Raw genomic sequence first — 19,023 nt, 5'->3', positions numbered from 1 at the left:
CCATGGGGCCCATTGCCACTGTGGATTTCTGGTTATGGGGAAAAAAAATGGCATTTGTTAAGCACTTACTATGTGTCAAGCACTGATTCTAAGCACTGGGTAGATTCAAACTAATTAGGTTGAACACAGTCTCTGTCCCACATGGGGCTCAGAGTCTTCACGCCCATTTTACAGGTGAGGTAACTGAGGCCCAGAAAAGTGCAGTGACTTGCCCAAGGTCACAGCAGATAAGTGGTGGAGCCGCAATTAGAACCCAGGTCCTTCTGACTTCCAGGCCTATGCTCTAAGTAATGGTTTTTGTCCCACAGCTACTTGGGCTGATTCACAATTTCCTCATCCTAGGTTTTGGACAATGTTTAAGCACTTCCGAGCAGGGCTGAAAAAATCCCAAGTCAGGTCTCTCTGAACCATTAGTTCCTTGAAGCCTGACCACCATTTTGAATCTCCACACTCAAAATGAGTAATTGGCCCCAAGCTCATGATTGACCCTCACTTCTGGCTTCCCTTAATGTTAGAGATGGTCTTAATCCCTTAGTACAGTGTCAGGAAGAAACAGAGGAATAGAAAAGATTGGAGTCTTGAAAGACCTGTTATGATTTCTCAGACATCAGGTTGATGTATTGATTTTTCAGGTTTCAGGGGCAAGATTAAATGACTCCTATTTGGTGCTAGTATTTGGTGCCTTCCTAATATTTGTTTTGTCTATCTAGCTCAGGAATCCAGCTTGATTATTGCTTATCATGAGACTTGCCCTACAGGTTATAAATGGAAATTTCTACTGAAAACTTATTTCCCTAAAATTTGTTTTTCTCAAGAAAAGATGATGATTTTTTTATATGACAAACTGATGACGCTGTTATTTTTAAGTAGAGTTATTTAAACAAAGTTTCACCCTGTACTGTCAAGTCTATAATAGACAGATTTACTGGACAGATATGCAGGGAATTATGTCACCAGTTCCTGTGTACTCAGGACTGACTATGCTCTATATTCCCTTTATGACTTCCGTGGGACAACATTGGATTGAACCACCCCGAAGTGATTGGCCTTTCACCCCAAGAGCTCATCTGGTTTGGGTTCTTGTCCTGGAATTGTCTTTTCCAGTGCCAGATCACTTCCGGTTCACAAGGCCCAAAGAGATTAGCTTCATCCCAACCCTCTAGATTGTAAGCCCATTGTGGACAGGGAACACATCTGTCAACTCTGATGTGTTGTATTCTCCCAAGCTCATAGTACAGTGCTCTGCACATAGTAACTGCTCAATAAATACTGTAGATGATTATCCAAACTCCCACCTCTGGCTAGGGGGGGATTATGGTACTGAAATATACATGGCAGCCCTTTCGCAATGCAGAACCACTAACACATGTTTTGTAACATAACATAATGATGTCATAGACTCACCAGAAGTTTGTTTGTGACATTTAGCGCTACCTCAAGGATATCTCCGAGGGATGTCTCCCAACCCCCTGCCTCCCTTGCTCCAGATACTGTGTGTAGGGCACTGTACTATAAACGCTTGGGAGAGTACATCACAACAATATAACAGACATATTCCCTACCCACAGCAAGCTTATGTCTACCCCACCGAGTTTCCTGCAAACACTGGCACCTCTTACAAGTTGCAGAATTAGTTGGCCAAAGTAAAGGGAGGCTGGATGTTTATTTTAAAAATGCTGGACATAAAGGTGAGTGGTGCTGTATTAGTACCAGTTGGTGACAGACCAGCTGTAAACTGGATAAATGGCCATCGTTCCTCTGGGATGGGCTAAAAGGTTTTTGGGAGTGAAAGAAAAGGGTGGGAAAGAAACTGCTATTTTTCTCACTGCAGATAAACTTAGCTTAGACCAGTGTGTCTCTAAGAGCACGGGCTTTGGAATCAGAGGTCATGAGTTCAAATCCCATCTCTGCCACTTGTCAGCTGTGTGACTGTGGGCAAGTCACTTAATTTCTCTGTTCCTGTTACCTCATCTGCAAAATGGGGATTAAGACTGCGAGCCCCACGTGGGACAACCTGATTCCCCTGTGTCTACCCCAGCGCTTAGAACAGTGCTCTGCACATAGTAAGCGCTTAACAAATACCAACTGCTGTAACCACATTGAAATACATTACTGGTCTTGAGGTCTTTGCCTTGGTCAGGTCCAAGCAAGCTTTTAAAGAACAAGTGCAATTTAAACACACTAGCCAATCTGTGTTTTATAGGCCATAAAATCATTACAAAAGAAAGCAGAAAGAAATTTGTAAAAGTTCAAAAAAGTGCTTTGAACTCAGACCACATGGCTGTGATTAGGGGTTCATTTTATTTTTTATATAATAATTGCTTAATATATTTTTCTGTATAATTTATCTGACTATTCATAGTGTTTCAGAGTACTGTTATTTATCATGCTGATGAATCCAAAAGTGCTTAGGAAACAAACTTACTAAAGTATTCTAGTTATCTATAAATGAGATCATATACTGAGGTAAGTAGAACACTAGAAACTGTTATAATCTAAATGTGGGTATGCTAACAAACTAAATTTTTTTTTAATGTAGCTGAAATCAATTAGTTAAATTAGTGGAAATTGGTGTACTTTTAAACATATTTCTCTTTTGTACCTTTCTACTTCTTTCTAGCTAGCACAGAAGATGAATTATTATCATTCAAAATGTTAATATTGAAGCTATTAAATTATTCATTATTTATTAAATTCATTAAATTTTGTATTAAAATTATTTAAAATGGCGGGGGTGGGAGGAAATTGGCCGACTTAATACCTGTTTGCAGGTTGGATGCACACATTTTGGGCAAAACAAAAAAGAATTCTGAAATTTGATCAATTAAGGATATTTCAAAAAGACTCCATCATAAGGGAAGAGATGTTGGAAGGTTTAAGACTATTTTAGCAATATAATTTATTCCAGGAAAATTCTGATCTCATCCTCAGTTTCTTGTTCTGAAAACAAAATTATACTGTGTTATGTGTTCTTGGGTGTTGTTTACTGCATAGTTCCATAGTTTTTCTTGCATCCCCTGCCACTATCTCTGCCATGGCCCCCTTCCTGTGTTCCACCTTCTCATTCTTTTCAGTATTTTATGATTTTTGGATTGTAACTGAGACAGTTCCTGCCCATATAAGCAATCACCTGATCTCCATCCACCTGGGAAAAGCTTGGAAAGAAAGAGGAGATGGTGGCTTTCATTGGTAGTTTTCAAGTGAAAGCTATTTTTCAGAGATTTTTCCAATATATTTTCCTTAGATCAGCAATTATGTAGAAAAATACCCAGAAACAGTTTTCACTCTCTCCACAAAAATTGTTGGAAGCTTCAGTTCCTCTCCCCATTGATTCAAAGTGTGCCCCTGGCCAGGAGTAGTAGAGAACAGGCCACTGTTTCTGTGTTCAGGTAGTCAAGGATTCCTGAAGGTTCATGCGTTTTGGTTTAGTTTTTTTTGAATGATCATTTGTGAGTTTCCGTTCCACTCTTGCAAAATAATTGGGAATGTTTATTTATGACTTTTATTGTTGGTGCTTTCTGTGTTTAGATGAAGACCATTTGCTGCTCAACGGATCACCAGCTGTGAAAGAGGATTCTTGCTCCAAGACGATATATTTGCACGGGGAAAATCGGCATTTCCGCTGCCGTGGAGTGAAGACCATGGAACTGTCAGACAGCGACCGTCCTGTTAGCTTTAGCTCCACATCATCTTCTGCCTCTTCCAGGGATAGTCACTGTTCCTTTGGCAGCAGGATGACCTTAGCATCGAACAGTCATTTGGGTCTCTTTAACCAGGATAAGGAAGCAGGGGCCATAAAACTAGAGCTGATTCCAGCTAGGCGATTTTCCAACAATGAACTACAGAGAAATAGCCCAGCAGAAAAACAGAACCTAGAGGAAAACAGTGAAAAGAGGCAGAGTGTTCCGAGGAAAACAGAGTCAAAAGGAGCAAGCAAAAGTGGTGCTGTGTCCCTGGCCGCAGAAGCCAGCAAAGCTCCAAAGCTCCTGTATGTGGACAGAGTTGTACAAGAAATCCTGGAAACTGAGAAGACCTATGTGCAAGATTTAAAGAGCATTGTGCGGGTAAGAGGCTTTTCTTTACACTCTCCATGCTGCTCCTATGAGATGGATGTAATAATGTCATGCTTGCTGAGTTTGTTCAAAGTAAAAGGAGGTGAAAATATGCTGTTTTCTGATTTAGTTTGCCCATACTGTGACTCCCAAACCTCTGAGCAACTTTTCAGAAGGCCAAGACCTACATCTAAGTTGTAATAGCCATATAAGCTCAGAAATTGCTGCCTATAGGATATAAAATCCTGCAACGTGGCCTAGTAGAAAGAAAACAGGCTTGGGAGTCAGAGGTCCTGAGTTCTAGTCCCAGCTCCATGTCTTGTCTGCTGCGTGACCTTGGGTAAGTCACTTAATTTCTCTGGGTCTCAGTTTCTTCATCAGTAAAATGGGAATTAAATCCCACTTCCTCTTACTCTGACTGTGAACTTTCTGTGGGCCATGAACTGTGTCCAACCTGAGTATTTTGTATCTACCCCAGTGCTTAATACAGTGTTTGGCACATAGTAAGCACTTAAATGCCGGTGAAAAAAGAGTTCACTTCTTTACCTCCAGTTCAGAAATTTAGCTTGTAAGGTAGCTGGTTGGGGAAAGTTTGAATAAAATCTGAGAAGATTGGCTCCTCTGGAATGTTTAGTCTGTACCTCAAGGAGTTTACTCTGTATGTGTAAGGGATGAGCTGATTGGCCTTCTATGCATATCCAGTGCACTTGCTACCCCAGAGGGAATATGACTGGCAAGAAAAATAATTATTGTGATATTTATCAAGCACTTACTATGTGCCAGGCACTGTACTAAGTGCTGGGGTGGATACAAGCAGATTGGGTTGGACAAAGTCCCTATTCCACATGGGTCTCACAGTCTCAATCCCCATTTTACAGATGAGGTAACTGAGGCACAGAGAATTAAAGTGACTTGCCCAAGATCACACAGCAGCAAGTGGCAGAGCTGGGATTACACCCCTCTAAACTGTAAGGTCAAAGTGACTGTACTCTCCCAAGTGCTTAGTACAGTACTCTGCGCACAGTAAGCACTCAATAAATATGATTGAATGAATGAACCCATGACCTTCTGACTCCCAGGCCCATGTTCTATGTACTACATGCAACTGGCACTTTGTAAACCACTAGCACAACAATCAGTTTCTTCTTGCAGATTCTCAGTCCTTTAATCTTTGTGACTTAATCAAGATTCATCTGTCAACTATAATAATAATAATAATGATTGTGGTACTTGCTAAGTGTTTACTGTATACCAAGCACTACAGTCAGATCAGAGACATAGTGCCTGAGACATGGGATAACAGTGTATGGAGGAAGGAGAACAGGTAATCTCCATTTTACAGGTACAGTAACTTGAGCAGAGAGAAGTTAAGTGATTTGCCTAAAGTTACACAGCAGGCAAGTGGCAGAACTGAAATAGAACCCAGGTCTTATGACTCCCAGGCCTGTGGTCTTTCCACTAGGCCATGCTGCTTCTCCATAATGGGAGATCCTATCCCAAAGGAATAAAAGGAAATTTTGAAATTTTTGTATGTATAATCCAGAGATTAATTTAACCAAACAGTTAAGACGCTATTCTATTTTAAAACTTTCAGTCAAAATTGGAAAACGAACAACTTCGATTGACTCTGTTAGGCATATAGAAAACAATACCTAATTAATGCCTTTTTTTTTCCTCACCTTTTAAATACAGTGGGTTACGATTTGGGTAGTCCTTTTTGTCATCTTTCTAGTAATAGTACAAATGTACAAAAGAAAACCTTGCAAGTTTTGGGTAGGTTAGGTGAGTTTGGAGGCCAAATATTGGATATATGAAAAGATAGGTTTGTCACTGACAAGCAGTTGGAAAGGTTTTGAGTGAAAGGAAAAAGTTGGCATCAGGATTTTGATCATGTAAAAGCAAGATTAAGAAGAGTTAATCATCCATAAACAAGTTTTATCTTGCGAAATGCATTTGTTTTTCTGACTGCTGTAGTGTTACATCGAGTTCCGCTATGTATTGGTATCTATTTCATGTTTTAGGCTTTTAATCTGTTAATGTGTTTAGTTTCCAGTAAATACAGGCACTTTCTTTTAGTTTTAGAGAATCCAATGGATGAGTGCATGTTGTGTATTACTTTAATTCCACAGTGATAGAACCAGACATTGCGTGCTAAAAATAATCGTGCCATAAATCCTCTAGTAAAAATAGAAAAGCCAATTGATGCTCAACAGAAACAATGTAAGTACTACCAAATGTAGAGTAAATGAGGCAAATCATCTTGAAATTTCAACAATGCTTGTCATTTTACTTGCGGAAAAATACCTGTGAATCGGCCAAAAGAGCTTTACAACTCTAAAAGAACAAGGTTCCTCCAAGTTTTATATCATTCAGTTTTTTATTTTCAAAGTAGCTTTCCCACCTACCCAGAAATTTCCATAGTGAGAGAGGGAAATTTAAGTTCTTGGCATAACACTTGCACTATTTTTCTTAGGCCTTGAGCTTTGCAAGATAAAAGAATGAATCAGGTAAATCCCATATCTCCTTTTTCTCCTTTTTAAGGAAGTTACATGACAAATACCGGTAAGAAATCCAAATGCACTTGTCATTTATTTGTTGAACAGTTGGCTATTTATCCTTTATCATCTAAATATCTTTGTATATGAAGATATATACATCACACCTTCATACTCTGCAGAAGATAATGTTACTTTTGGTGAACTTAATATGGCTGTGTGCCTAGGGTTAAGGACCGTAATGTGGCCTGGAGTAACTTCTTGCACTACAAATGCCTTCTCAAGGTCGTCTTTGGTTGTGCTGTTCCATTTCCTATAGCCAGTTTTAGGACTCTATTCAACAGAACTATTGTTTTCCTAAAGTCTCTTCTTGAAGAGATCCATATCTTCCTTTATTTTTACATGTACGACTGATCTGTCTGCCTCCATTACCTATCAACAATTTACTTCTGTGCCACATGACTTGGAATTGGGCTTCACTATTGCTTTAAAATGTTTGCTCTATCTTCCTATTGGTGCCTAATCGCTGCAGCTCAGAATGCAGCAAATTTGGAGGAAATCTGCTGTCACCCATTCTCATAGGTTCAGCCCAATCAAGTTGTCCTGTTCTGACCATTGCTTTGGTGCTGGTAGAACTTACTACCTTCTCATTTTTTTGATAAGTATAATTATTATTACTATTAGTAATAATAATAATATATTTAAGTGCTTACTATGTGCCAAATACTATACTAAGTGCTGTGTTAGATACAAGATAATTAGGTGAGACACAGACCCTGTCCCTCATGAGGTTCACAGTCTCAATAAAGGGAAGGGTGAACTGGTATTTAAACCCCATTTTATAGATGAGGACACTGAGGCACAGAGAAATTGACTTGACCAAGGTCACTTAGCAGGCTGGTGGCAGAGCCAGGATTAAAATTCAGGTCCTGGGATTTGCAGGCACATGCTCTTTCCACTAGACCACATTTCTTTTAAGGACCACTCTGCTCTGTTTTGCAGTTAGCCAAAGGTCGTGTTGACTCTTTGTGTTCTATTTTTCTATCCCTGTCTATGCATTTAAAGTTGGACAGTTGCCTAAGGAGCTGAATTTGGCAACCGCTTTAAGTGTTGCTGTTGAAAAATCTTAGGCTGGTACATAACTTTCATTTTTTTCAGACTTATTGTTACCCACCCTGATCTAAGCATGGATTTTCTCTCGAAATACAAAATACTGCCCCAGCTCTGCATGCATAAATGTGACGTCCTGCCCTGGATACCCAAAGAGCCTCCTCATCAAACCTGGATAGAGAGATTGGCAACAGGGCCGGAGAGCACTTGAAGCCTAAATACTCTAAGGCTCAACTTCCACTTCCCTCTCTCTGGAGGCAGGGTTTTCTCTGCACCTACAGAATAAGTACAGAATCTGCACTTTGGGTCAATAATAATTATGGTACTTGTTAAGCACTTACTACGTGTCAAGTACTGTTCTACGCGCTGGGGTAGATACAAGGTAATCAGGTTGTTTCACGTGGGGTTCACAGTCTTAATCCCCATTTTACAGATGAGGGAACTGAGGCACAGAGAAGTTAAGCAGCTTGCCCAAGGTCACACAGCAGACAAGCAGCAGAGCCGGGATTAGAACCCACATCCTCTGACTCCAAAGCCCGTGTTCTTTCCACTAAGCCACGCTACTTCTCTGTCAGTGCTGACTCTGTGGCTCATAGAGATAGGGATCCTGTTTTCCCTTCTCTGAAGGAAAGCCTGGGCAAAGGGTGGCACAGGAGGTTTCTCTCCTGCCTGCTGCCAGGATCAGCAAACTTGGTGAGTTTGGGAGAATAATCCCCTATAGTAGCTGCTCACTCTACCTCTATGGAGGAATTTGAAGTAGAAACTCCACCTTGAAGTATGCTGGAAAAAAAAGAATGGGAAAAGACAATTCTAACCTTAAACCAAGGTTTAAACAGGTACTGATGAAAAAACGCATAATATCTAAAAATGCAGAGAACGGAGGTGTATCTAAGGACATGAAGAAGAGTAGCTATGTTTCAGAGATCATCTGCTCAAGACATTTTTTGTTTCTCATCTCCTCTGGATCCCCCACTGTCATCCTCAAGTAATAGTTGAAATCTGTTCAAACCGCAGCTTGATCCTGAAGTCCTACCTTGACCTAGAACTCTCCTTTACATTCTACTTAAAGAAAAGCTGTTACATTTTCTTCTAGGCATGCTGTGGAGGTACAGCATTAGTGATTGTTAGCCATAACTATTAGTGCAGTTCAAGGCCATTAAGCTTCTCTTACTGGTTAGAGAAAGCAGCTTATTATTGTCCGTTTGGATTTTATACATATCCCAGCCTCTTAAAATCATTTTTAATTTTTTTAATCATAATTTTTTTGCACTGATCACCTACATATCGTCTAAGATCACCTCTTAGAAGCAGTGTGGCTCAGTGGAAAGAGCATGGGCTTTGGAGTCAGGGCTCATGAGTTCGAATCCCAGCTCTGCCACTTGTCAGCTGTGTGACTGTGGGCAAGTCACTTAACTTCTCTGTGCCTCAGTTCCCTCATCTGTAAAATGGGGATTAAGACTGTGAGCCCCACATGGGACAACCTGATTCCCCTGTGTCTACCCCAGCGCTTAGAGCAGTGCTTGGCACATAGTAAGCGCTTAACAAATACCAACATTATTACCTCTTCTAACTTAATCATTTTATTGCTTTTCCCTATATTCCTTCAAATATCCCTACCTCACTTGTCAAATATAGAGCCCCAACTCCACTAGACCATGCCTGTCAATTAATTCTATTGTATGATTCTCTCTTGAGCACCTAGTATAGTTCTAGAAATAAAGTTAATGCTTAATAAAGAGAAGCAGTGTGGTCCAGTGGATAGAGCATGGGCCAGGAAGGCAGAAGGACTTTAGTTCTAATCGTGGATCAACACTGCTGTGTGACCTTGGTCAAGTCACTTAACGTACTGTGCCTCAGTTACCTCATCTGTAAAATAGGAATTAAGGCTCTGAATCCCATATGGAATGTGGAGTGTGTCCGACCTGATTACTTGTTTCTACCCCATTGCTTAGAACAGTGTCTGGCACGTGGCATACAGTAAGGGCTTAACAAACCATTAAATAAATAAATACCGTTGATTAACCAATCCTGTGTAACCTGAGGGAATATTTTATGCTCAACTCTTTTTAACACATCTCAGGCAAGGTACTTGTACTCTCTCAAGTTCTTAGTACAGTGCGCTGCATAAAGTACGCGCTCAATAAATGCCATTAATGATGATGATTCCAGTATCCTATTATTTATCACAAAACAGGATCATATTACTGACTCTTATTCACCTTCAAGCTACCATACCTTGTTTTAACTTGGAGAAGTATTTTTATAAAGGCTTGTATATGTTTTACTATGTAAGAGACAAAATTTCTTGGATCGTAGCTTGTTTACAGAATGCATTCCTCAGAAAATTTTATTTATAGTGGTAATTAACTAGTCATTCTCCATTTTGTGGTTTTGTGATTTTTCTTTCCCTAGGTGCATTATCCTGCACTTGAGCGTATTGAAGTTCATCATATAGATTATTAATGATTGCTATGTTTCTTGGCAGTAGTTCTTCAAATTTTCAGAGCACTTAAAAACCACTCATTAAATATCAATCCAGTGATAGTCAATTACCCCTTTATTGAGAGAAAACAAAGACATGATAAAAATTAGTTTGTTAGTTCCTTTTAACAGGTGGCTCAAAGCCCTGTTCAAATGAAATTTCTCCCCATTGTGTCCCAGTGAAGAAAGTATTGTTACTTCAGTGTATTTATTGAGCATTTACTGTGTGTAGAGCTCTATACTAAGTGCTTGATGGAGTACAATATAACAATAAACAGACACAGTCCCTGCCCACAACAAGCTTACACTTTATGGAGAACCAAAGATCAATGTCTCTCCTGACTAGTCATCCTCGTGGCAGTCCCTTCAGAAGATCAATAACTGAATAAAGGTTAGACTGCTTACTTTCCAGGCCAAAGCCTTGTGCTATGACTATTCATCATTATCATCATCAGTATGATTTTGAGCATCTGCTAAAACTAGAAGTAAAACATACAGTCTCTGCCCTCAAGGCAGACACAAATTTATTTACAAATAGAGAAAGCAGTCAATCACATTTATTGAGTGTTTACTGTGTGCAGAGCACTGTACTAAGCATTTGGGAAAGTACAATATACCAGAGTTGGCAGACATGTTCCCTGCCCCCAAGGAGCTTACAGTCTAGAGGGGAGACAGGTATTAAATAAATTAGATATGGACATAAGTGCTGTGGGGCTGAGGGTAGGGTGAATAAAGAGTATAAATCCAAGGGCAAGAGTAACACAGAAGAGAGAGTAGAGGAAATGAGGGCTTAGTTGGGGAAGAACTCCTGGAGAAGATGTATTTCTAATGAGGGTTTAAAGGTGGGGAGAGTGATGGTCTGTCAGATGTGAAGGGAAAGAGAGTTCCAGGCCAGAGGCAGGATGTGCCTTCCCAGACTGAGCTCCCCCTTTTCCTCTGCTCCTCCTCTCCTCCCCATTGCCCCTACTCCCTCCCTCTCCTCTACCCACTCCCTTCCCACAGCACTTGTGTATATTTGTACACATTTATTACTGTATTTTATTAAAGGTGTGTATATGTGTATAATTTTATTTTGATGCTATTGATGGCTGTCTACTTGTTTTGTTTTATTGTCTGTCTCCCCCTTCTAGACTTTGAGCCCATTTTTGGGTAGGGATTTTCTCTATCTGTTGCCAAATTGTACTTTCCAGGGCTTAGTACAGTGCTATGCACACAGTAAGCACTCAATAAATATGAATGAATGTGGGCAAGGCGTGAGCAGAGAGATAAATGAGAAGTGAAAAGATGCAGATGTAAAAAGAGTGATAAATGAATAACTTAGAGTATGAATAACTGTTTACTGAGGGGAAACTGAAATGGTAAAATGTAATTGGGAAATGCTTCATGGAGGAGGCAGAATTTCAGGAAGGCTTTGGCGATGGGGAGTGCTGAAGTCTGGCAGATTTGAAAGGGGAGGGAGTTCCAGTTAAGCCGAAATGCAGAAAAAAGAGCAGAGTGGGAGAGTTGAGATGTCAGATAAGATTCATTCATTTATCTTATTTGTGATGCCTCTGAATTTTCTTCTGTTGCTCATTTGAAACTGCAGGAAGAATTTCACTTCATAGAATGTTGATCACCCAGTTTCCCAAAAATGAAATGATTCATAGAAGAATAATGGCCTGTTCAGTCATTGTTCTCCTGAAAAATCATATAATTACCAGAATAAAATACACACATGTAAAATTGGGATTTTGAATTGATATGTTTCTTTGTATTGAGCTTTGTACTTCCATGACAGAACTGGAGCAAGAGAGAACTTTTAATTGGTATGAATTTTGACATTCTGGTTCAATTTCTCTTTCCTTTAATGGGATAACCACAGGTAGAGGAAAATCATACAGCCTGGTGGTTGTAACCAAGTATTTTAGCCTCAGAGCTCTGTAACATTACAACTAAGAAGCGACAGGTTCCCAGTGACCAAAAAGAAACTCAACTCCTTTCATCTGGCTAAAATTTTAGTATGAAAAAAATCCTAAAACAATTATAGTGTTAGGACCTCTTCCCCTATTCCTGGATGCATCTTCCTGAATTAGTGCTGCAGCATTTCAATAATCCAGACAAATTTGCAGTATTAATAATAATAATAGTTGTTAAGTGTTTACTATGTGCGAATCACTGTACTAAGCTCTGAATGAGTGTGGTGTTCTGAGCTTGGGGTAGATACAACCTAATCAGGTTGGACACAGTCCCTGTCCCATTTAGGGCTCACAATCGTAATCTCCATTTTACAGATGAGGTAACTGAAGCCCATAGAAGTTAATTGACTTGCCCAAGGGAGGTTAAGTGACTTGCCCAAGGTCACAGAGCAGACAAGTGGTAGAGGGTGGATTAGAACCCAGGACCTTCTGACTCCCAGACCCGTGCTCTATCCACTACGCCACGCTGCTTCCCCTACACTCCTCACTGCCTGCACGTTATCCAGCATAATAATTATGGCATTTGTTAAAAGCTTACTATGTGCCAAGAACTGTTCTAAGCAATAGGGCAGACACAAGTTAATCAGGTCAGACTCAGCCCCAGCCCCATATCGGGCTCACAATTTTAGTAGGAGGGAACTACTTGAACTACTTGAACCCCCCGTTTTACAGGTGAGGAAACTGAGACACATAGAAATCCTACAGTGGAGCAGAGCTAAGATTAGAACCCAGGTTCTCTGACTCCCAGGCCTGTACTTTTTCCACTAGGCCACACTGCTCTCAAGAAGCACTACTTGATTGGCATGTCCCTAGTCTAGTGCTATTTACTTGTGCCAGCCAAGATCTATGCCCAACCTACACTCTGTGGCTGAATTTCAGTGTGGTGCCCCAGTGGCAGGTGCCCTTTCAACTCCTTTAATGTTCAGAGTCTCTGAGAGAGCTGAAAAAACCCAAAGCAAACCCATTCTCCCTTATTGTTGGGCAAAGGTGGATGAGAGGGCAAAGAAGCATTTTTTTTTTTCAATTTTGGTATACAGTCTCTTGACTGTAACCTTGTTATGGGCAAGGAACTTATCTGCCAACTCTGTCATGTCGTACTCTCTCAAGCGCTTAGTATAGTGCTCAATAAATACCAAGAAAATAAGAAAGTATGTACAGGGAACATCAATCAGTGGTATTTATTGAATGGTTACCTTGTGCAGAGCACTTGCACTGTACTAAGCACTTTATACAACCCTACTCTATAGACTTCATGAGCCCAATCTAGCATACCCATTTGTACATTCCAAGCGCTTAGTACAGTGCTCTGCACATAGTAAGCTCTCAATAAATACTATTGAATGAATGAATGAATGAATGAATACCCAGTTCTCGTAAAACCCAGGGTTTGCATTATTGCAGAACCTCACAGTATGTAAAAGTCAATCCATAGGTTTCCTACTTCTACCTTCACTTTCTAGCCAAAATGCATAGTGAAACCCCACATTTTGGCAGACTGCGTCTTGTCTCAAAAGTAGATAGAATTCCAACAAATACTTCTGCGTTCAAATATTAAGACAGCAGGTAGGCTCTGCTCAAATCGTTTTTTTCCAAATCCCAGGCTGTTTATCTGGGGTATGGGACAAAACCATCCTAAGCATTTTATTCATTCATTCATTCAATAGTACTTATTGAGCGCTTACCATGTGCAGAGCACTGTGCTAAGCGCTTGGAATTTACAAATCGGTAACAGATTTTTATTAAATCCTTTAACAAATTACATTGTGCCTCTTACTGATTTTAGCATTTTGACTGCTGGATGGGGGTGATTTTGGAAAGAGAAGGCGAAAGTGGTAAAGATTGGGTACTTGAATGAAACTCAGTGAAAAATGTTTCTCTCTTTGATTTCCATTTCTAGAGGGGGTTGCGTGAAGGGAGGGGAGGGGGGAAAAGAGCACTGATTAAAGAAAGTACTTTAGTCCTGGGAAGTCCAGTGCATCATTCCTTTTGCTTTGGAATTCTGACCTGATCTAACCAAACAGACCTCTTCTACAAGGTATTTCTCCCACAGTGACTTTTGCCTGTTCTTACAGCCCTGCAGCAAAGTTTGCCTACTATATGTACATGCTCTGAATCCCTAAACTAGTCCTCTAGTGTGGGAATTAATCACGTTGGGGAAGGGATAAGTAAATGACAGGAAGGGCCCCAGATTTTGACACTTCAGACAAACCCATCCTTGGGTACTACAAGCCTAAACTACTTCCACATGAACCTAAATGTTAGAGAAAAATGAGAAGCCTCTTACTTCTTTCTTTTCTGGGCTCACTTCAGCTACCATCCATGTGTAAGAGTGGCAATAGGAGAATGTGGGGAATCAATCAGTCATATTTATTGAGCACTTTCTGTGGGCAGAACACTGTGCTCAGCACTTAGGAGAGTACAGTACAACAGAGCTGGTGGACACATTGCCAGCCCACAACAAGCTAAAGGAACATTACTTAACTCTGCTCCTTGCGAAAAAAGGATCCAACACTCATTTGTGGGTAAACAGGATTGATTCTGGAACAGAAATGTATTCATTCAATCGTATCTATTGAGCACTTACTGTGTGCAAAGCACTGTACTAAGTGCTTGGGAGAGTATAATATAACAGATACATTCCTGTCCACAACGAGCTCACAGTCTAGAGGGGGAGACAGACACTATTATAAATAAATAGATAGGTAAATTACAGTTATACAGAATGTACCCTGGGAAATTGGTGCGTTAGCAAGGTCTTGGCTAGCTGTACTTAGAGATTGTTTCAGATGTATAAATTCTGTGGCAAAGGCATAATGATGTAAAGGTGGTAATTATAAACATGATTCTTTACATCGGTCTGAGAAGAATTCTGTATGTCACAGGACTAGGGAGACACAGCTATTGTAGACCCCGACAGCTTAAGCTCTTTGTCTTGTAGATTCAACCAAAATGATTCTTTAGGAAGAAGCATTATGGGGCCTGAGAAGGCCCTGAGTGAAGGCTTTGAGAAGAGACTTTACTTTGTTCCAAGAGAATGTGAGCTTTGAAAAGATCGCTGACAGGGTTCATTTATTTGTCTCAAATCTTCAGCACAAAAGAGTAAGAGAATTCAGGTGATAGTATATGTGTGTTTCAAGAAGTTTACTTAATTTTCTCTGTGAGCAGTGTGACACTTTAAAACAGGTTTCTCTTCTTCCCTTCAAGAGGCCAAAGAGAGAGTTGAAATGCCTCTGCCCCTTATGGAGCAATATAATCTTCCATTTAGATTAGGAGCCAAATAATCTAAGTCATGGGAAATGTTAAAGCCACTTTAGCAAGATGAGCTCCAAGATGAAGAGTCTTTTAAATGGATTTTAAAGCTGCCATAGTTTTCATCTTTGTGTATAGTTGTCTTTCATACTGAAGGTTTGGCAAATAAAATTAGAGTATTATATAAAGATTTGAATCAACACAATTTTAAATACTTGGAAAAGCAATTTGCTCTTGGTTCTTCAGAGTATATTCTTAGTATAGTGCAAAAATTTTTAGGAACCATGTCATTTGGTCCCCTTCTAATCTCCATCTACTCCCATTCACTCCCACATCTTCCACTACACTATATGCAGATGAATCCCAAATCTACATCTCCAGCCTTGAGCTCTCTCCGTCTCTGCAGGTTCACATTTCCTCTTGCCTTCAGGACACCTGTACTTGGATGCCCTGCCAACATCTGAAATTTAACATATCCAAAATAGAGCTCCTTATCATTCCACCCAAATCTCATCCTCCTCCTGACTTTCCCATCATTGTAGACAGCCCCACCATCCTCCCTGGCATTATCCTTGCTTCATCTTTCTCACTCAAGCTACATATTTAGTCTATCACCAAATCTTGTCAGTTCTACCTTCATTACATCCTCTCCATCCAAACTGCTACTATGCTGATCCAAGCATTTATCCTATCCCACCTTGACTACTGCAAGCTACTTGATCCCCCAGTCCATTCTTCAGCTTTCTGCCGAATCATATTCTTAGAAAAACTTTCAGCCCATGTCTCTCAAATACTGAAGAACCTTCTGTGGTTGTCCATCCACTTCCACATCAAACAGAAGCACCTTACCTTAGGCATTAAAGCACTCAGTCACCTTGTCCTCTCCCACTTTACAACACAGCCCACACGCTTTGCTCCTCTAATGCCAACCTACTCACGGCACCTTAATCTCATCTATCTTACCGCCGATCTCTCGCCCACGTCCTGTCTCTGGCCTGGAATGCCCTCCCTCTTCATATCCAACAGACGATCGCTCTCCCCTCCTCCAAGCCTTTCTGGAACCACATTTACTACCAGAAGCCTTTCCCGACTAAGCCCTCATTTCCTCCTCTCTCAATCCCTTCAGTGTCACCTTTGCAGTTGGAATTGCATCTTTAATTCATCCCTCCCTCAGCCCTGCAGCACTTGCGTACATATCTATAATTTATTCATATTAATGTATTTCCTTCCAGACTAAACTCATTGTGGGCAGGGAACGTGTCTTCCAAACTATTAGACTGTATTCTCCCAAGCGCTTAGTACAGTGTGATGCACACAGTAAGCTCTCAAAAATCATGATTGATTATGTAATGACATTCCTACCTTATTTAATAAAGCCAAATGTTAATTGTGTATTTCTATCTCTAATGTAATAAACTTTCTCAGGATCTGCACTCTCCACTTCAGGGACTGATAGATAGTATTGCCTTGAGAAGGATCATTCATTCAATCTTATTTATTGAGCACTTACAGTGTGCAGAGCACTGTCTTCCTAGACTGTGAGCCCGTGTTGGGTCGGAACTGTCTCTATTTGTTGCCGAATTGTACTTTTCAAGTGCTTTGACCAGTACAGTGCTCTGCACACAGTAAGCGCTCAATAAATATGATTGAATGAATAAATGAATGTACTGAGGACTTGGAAGAATACAATACAACAAAAAACAGTCATATTCTCTGCCCACAACAAGCTTAGAGTCTAGACTGGGGGGACAGACATCAATATAAATAAATAAAATTACAGATATGTACATAAGTTCTGTGGGGCTGGGAGGGAGGAAAAGCAAAGGGAGCAAGCTGAGTGACACACAAGGGAGTGGAAAATGAGGAAAAGTGGGGCTTAGTGTGGAGAGGCCTCTTGAAAGCGATGTACCTTGAATAAGGCTTTGAACAGGGGGAGAGTAATTGTCAGATATTAGGTCAATACAGAGCATTCCAGGCCAAAGGCAGGACATAGGCTAGGGATTGGTGGTGAGACGGGCAAGATAGAGGCACAATGAGAAGGTTAGCACATGAGCAGCAAAGTGTGTGGACTGGGTTGTAGAAGGAGAGAAGCCAGGTGAGGTAGGAGGGGGTAAGTTGGTGGAGGGTTTTAAAGCCAATGGTGAGGAGTTTTTGTTTGATGCAGAGGTGGATGTACAACCTCTGGAGTTTTTTGAGGAGTTGGGTGACAGAGAGGCAGCATGGCATAGTGGATAGAGCATGGACCTGGGAATCATAAGGTCATGAATTCTAAACCCGGATGTGCCACTTGTCTGCTGTGTGACCTAGAGAAAGTCACTTAACTTCTCTAAGCCTCAGTTCCTCATCTGTAAAATGGGGATTGAGACTGTGAGCCCCACATGGGACAAAGGACTGCATCCAACCCAATTTGCTTGTCTCCACCCCAGCGCTTAATACAGTGCCTGACACATAGTAAGCATTTAACAAATACTATAATTATTATTATTATCTCCTGAACTTTTTTGTAGAAAAATGATCTGGGCAGCAGAGTGAAGTATGGAATGGAGCGGGGAGAAACAGGAGGCTGGGAGGATCAAATTAGTATTTCTGCTTGATGAGCTTTTTTCTGCAGATGATTTTTATAAACACAAAGTCGAACAGTATTCACCTTGTCCGGCAGTGGGCATATTCCTTGGATGCAGACCACTGGGTAGAGTTAGCGAAGTGAGACTGCAGGGTTTGGTGAGGGATCCCTGACACATTGGTGCTAGTGAGTGCTGAACAGTATTCCTTTGTTTCTCAACAGTGGAGAATTCAAGGACAGGCCAGGGAAGTAAAGGGGTGGGGAGGTGCAGCGGGAAGTAGGGTAAAAGAGGATCTTGACATTGTGGGTTTTTTTTATAAAGTTACCAATGGAGAATTTTCCCTTTGAAGCCATGGTTGGATTAACTTTATCATGCACGTTTGAAGGGAAAATCCAGTAAAGTTAATAAACCTAATTTTCCTATTGTTATCTTCTATTTGGCATTTTAAAAAACATAAATCTTATTGTGAATCTTAGTGAGAAGGTAGTTCAAAAACTAGAGTTAACTAATTCAGGTCATTTGGAGACAGTTTCTTTCATCTCCTAAAGAATGGCTAATATAATTCCTAATATCTTGTCTGCATTCGATCAATCAATGGAAGAGTAAAATGAAACAGGTGGTAGACAAGTTCCTGGCCCACAGGGAGCTTACGGCAAATTAATCCTTTAAATCTGCATCAGTATCAAAGGTATTGAAGGGCCCACAGTTCCAGGAATTTGAGAAACATACAGAAGGAATAAAAGACACAATCCTTCTAACCAGTGAATCAATCAATAATAATAATAATTATAGTGTTTGTTAAGCACGTACTCTGCTCCAGGCCCTGTACTAAGCCCTGGGGTAGAAACAAGCAAATCGGGTTAGATAGAGTACCTTGTCCCATGTGGGGCTCTCAGTCTCAATGCCCATTTTACAGATGAGGTAAACTGAGGCACGGAGAAGTTAAGTGACTTGACCAAGGTCAAACAGTGGAATAGTGGGATAGCCGGAATTAGAAAACTTGATGTTCTGACTTCCAGGTCTGTGCTCTGCCCACTACGCTGTGCTGCTGATATTTATTGAGCACTTACTATGTGCAGAGCACTTTACTAAGCACTTGGGAGAGTACAATACAACA

The 19,023-nt window shown here is 40.6% G+C and overlaps 1 protein-coding gene across 2 annotated transcripts in view; it reads left to right on the top strand.

Moving 5' to 3' along the window:
• PLEKHG1 (pleckstrin homology and RhoGEF domain containing G1) overlaps nucleotides 1-19,023 on the top strand; it is a 248,702-nt gene that overhangs the window by 148,506 nt on the left and 81,173 nt on the right. For both annotated transcript variants that reach the window (XM_001505820.5, XM_029057922.2), the window contains one exon: nucleotides 3,529-4,064. In XM_001505820.5, coding sequence (XP_001505870.3) covers nucleotides 3,642-4,064 — 423 coding nt within the window. In that variant the 5' untranslated portion in view covers nucleotides 3,529-3,641. The remainder of the gene's footprint in view (nucleotides 1-3,528; nucleotides 4,065-19,023) is intronic.

This window comes from Ornithorhynchus anatinus, chromosome 2 (genome assembly GCF_004115215.2).
Source record: "Ornithorhynchus anatinus isolate Pmale09 chromosome 2, mOrnAna1.pri.v4, whole genome shotgun sequence".
NCBI classification, from domain to species: Eukaryota; Metazoa; Chordata; class Mammalia; order Monotremata; family Ornithorhynchidae; genus Ornithorhynchus; species Ornithorhynchus anatinus.
The sequence above is the reverse complement of the archived record's forward strand: the minus strand, read 5'-3'. Positions and strand labels throughout refer to the sequence as shown.